This window comes from Anarrhichthys ocellatus, unplaced genomic scaffold, assembly GCF_004355925.1.
Source record: "Anarrhichthys ocellatus isolate YVR2014 unplaced genomic scaffold, GSC_Weel_1.0 scaffold6158, whole genome shotgun sequence".
NCBI classification, from domain to species: domain Eukaryota; kingdom Metazoa; phylum Chordata; class Actinopteri; order Perciformes; family Anarhichadidae; genus Anarrhichthys; species Anarrhichthys ocellatus.
Genome location: NW_022286132.1, coordinates 1 through 3,052, shown reverse-complemented (window position 1 = coordinate 3,052; position 3,052 = coordinate 1). Strand labels below are relative to the sequence as shown.

Here is a 3,052-nt window from a genome sequence, read left to right as displayed (position 1 = left end):
CTCAGGCTCTGGATACCAGCCTCTAGACTCACAGTCTAGCAGCACTCCTCCTCTGTCTCTGTCCATCCCTGATAACGTTATGACCGCTGAGGAAACAGCACCTGATGCAGAGCAAAAGGTCAAATGTGTGACAGTGCTGTTAATGGAAGATGAACTTAGAATTAGGTGATATAATATATTATAAATAAACTTGCATTGGCTTTTAGATTTAAAATATGTTAACCCCATGAACCCCATGTTCTTCCTTCGAAGGATTTGTGTTTTTTACTCACGAGTTCTATTCCAGAACGCCACACATGGACGAATCTGGGGTTCAGGTCCGGTCTGGCCCACTCCAACGTCAGACCAGACACATCGTCCGCAGGCTCCAGATGACATGGCACAATGATGTCATGGCCAAGGGTTGCTACTATTGGCTGAGATGAGCCAATCAGCTGAGACTGACCTGGAAATAGATAGATGCGTATTAATGTGCAGGAGGTGATGAGCTCGTACTAATACGTCACCTTCCCGGTAAATTAAAAGTGCCGTATCAGTCATAGCTGCAGTGTTTGACAAACATGAAGCAGAAAACACTCAGTCAGATAAAAGTTTTTCTACTTTTCTTTTTGCATTTTTTACCGAAAATGTAATAATACATGCATTACGTAATAACCAACACAAATGGACGTGTTCATCTGTGGACATGTTATTCATTTAACAATTGAGCTTAATTAACTCCCCAAAAATTAAACTAGACCTCTATGTGGTGCCCCCCTTCGTGTTCAATCTTCTTACAAATAAACACAAACTCACAGACCTCATGTCAAAAGCCGACCTGGAAAAATGAATTCAAGCTTTTATTTCTTGCATGGTGGACCACATGAAAGGTCTTTGACAGAGCTCCCCAAAGAGACCAACAATCAGCTTCAGCTCATTCAAAATGAAGCTGCTAGAGATCTTACAGGGACCAAACGGTCTCACCACATCACCACAGTGTGTAACTCACTACACTGGTGATAGTGATTTGTGACTGCATGTGTGTTACCTCTACACGAGTGTGTTAGGAGGAGATGGAAAACCAAAACACCGAGGGGTCTGATGGGAGACTGAAGGGACAGCCCGTCTGTCTGGTGAAGCATCCTGCTGCTCTGAAAATGAACCAGTGATACAGGGAATAAACACTTTTTGAATTGTTCAAATAAGTGACTCAACCATCCCTGGGCAGAGTACAAGAGGCACTCCATCTATAGTTAGTGTTTCATCTCCGTAAAGCTGGAGGACTTGTGAGAGGCTGAGGTATCCTGACTTTTAGTATCTCGTGCTCTTTTGAAGATAAAATGTCTCGTTATCTCATCTGTTTTGTGATTTATCGGACTTTGCTGATTTTAAAATGCAATGTTATATTATATTTATGGATTCCGTTTGTCACACCCTCTACGTTGTCTTCGATAAAAACACTTCCCTCTTAGAATTATTAAAATACTCACACGTGGACTTCTTTACATTTTTGTTGATATTTAATAAATCATGCTCTTTTCACCTTCACTTTATTAAACACAGACGGTAATGTAGCCATTTCCATGTTTGGTGCAACAACAGTTGTGTTGTATTGTAACTGTCTATGCCAGCAGGGTATCAGAAGTGAACAATTCATTTTAAAAGTGATTGATTCTGCTGGATTAACAATGACTCTACGTTTGAAATACATTTCACATGTGGATTCAATGTTTCCTCCGACACAAAGGCAATAAAATAACTTTATAACTCTGTAATAAACTATTGTTATGGTCTAAATGCACACCTGCCCTTATTCTAGAAGGTGATAATGTCTGTTAAAATAAAAGTTGAAACATACAGAATTGTTAGAAATTAACTAAGAAGACGACGTACCTGCTTCATGATATGTCAGTGATTTATTCAGACTGCACGGCTGTAACTTATTGGTAAGCTATGTTCATAAACTCAGTTTCCCTTTGAATGTCTCTGCAAACACTTGAACTTTGAGCCTGTTGCTAGGTAACTGGTCACGACAACAAAGATATTATAGCTGCAATTTAAACATCCAGGTCTGTTTGCTACCTGCAGGGGTCAGAGCAGGACTTGTCTCTCAGGTTCACAGCATTTGAAGCCAAACGGCATCTATATAGCCGAGAGTTTACACGATGTAATATAAATGCTGACTGGAGACAACATGTCAACCATCACCTACTGACAAGGAAGGAGGACTCAAACACAGACTGATACACAAAGGCCCAATTCCAATCCGGCCCCTAAACCCTCTACCTAAACACTTCCACTGCTTTCACATGGAGGGTCCACCATATTAGGTGCCATCCCAAACCAAATAGCAGGGAGTGGAAGTGGGCTATAAAAGCCTCCAACACGCTCCCCTTACTGACCACGCTCAACACTGTTTAGTGTTCTTAATGGAACATGCTCCGTTACTACACGTACAAACATGTACTGGTAAACTGCTCAAACTAAGATGTTTAAATAGTCATAAAGATGAACAACTCAAAGGTTACATTGTATTTTAATTATATTTCTTACATAATTGACATGGAACTGGTGACTTTCTGAGAAGTATTTGTTTTCAGAATAAGATACTGTAGAAAAATGGCTTTTCCAAGCTTCTCCAAATAGACTGCTAATCATCATCATCATCATCATCATCATCATCATCATCACAAGTCTTCGTCTGATAATAAAGGGTATCAGTTACCGTTAAACCACTTTGCTGAAGCTGCCACTGCTGCTTTTAATATTTATGTTTTTTTAATATCTACAATTATCAACAATGGGTCTAATATTAAATGTTGATAGAGATGTAATATTTAGGGTCATGTTTTAACAAATGAATAAACGTATACCAGTAAAGTAAAATTACTTATTCATTTTTCTTTACATGCTTGATATTAAAAAGCTGATTTTACACTGCTGGTCTTCAAAGTTGAATATCACCAATAATGTGTGAAAGGTGTATAAAACTCCTAATGTATGAATGATGCAGAACATTTTAGGGTTTAAAATGAGTAAAAATCAGTAGATAAGAGTTGAAAATGCACGAAAA

At 38.8% G+C, this 3,052-nt stretch overlaps 1 protein-coding gene across 1 annotated transcript; it reads right to left on the bottom strand.

Moving 5' to 3' along the window:
- Positions 1 to 18: 18 nt before the first annotated feature.
- On the bottom strand, positions 19 to 1,944 carry LOC116380119 (myelin-oligodendrocyte glycoprotein-like). Its single transcript, XM_031842083.1, has 4 exons — positions 1,873 to 1,944; positions 1,028 to 1,130; positions 273 to 445; positions 19 to 101 (listed from the first exon to the last, which is right to left on the bottom strand). Exons 1-4 carry the CDS (start codon positions 1,879 to 1,881, stop codon positions 78 to 80), a joined length of 309 nt encoding a protein of 102 aa, XP_031697943.1. The 5' UTR covers positions 1,882 to 1,944; the 3' UTR covers positions 19 to 77.
- Positions 1,945 to 3,052: the final 1,108 nt, after the last annotated feature.

Excerpts from the sequence above, each read along its gene's own strand:
- LOC116380119 (XM_031842083.1), bottom strand. Across the intron at positions 446-1,027 it reads CCTAACACACTCGTGTAGAG|GTCAGTCTCAGCTGATTGGC; the intron begins GTAACACACATG and ends ATCTATTTCCAG. Across the intron at positions 102-272 it reads GGCGTTCTGGAATAGAACTC|GTGCTGTTTCCTCAGCGGTC; the intron begins GTGAGTAAAAAA and ends GCTCTGCATCAG.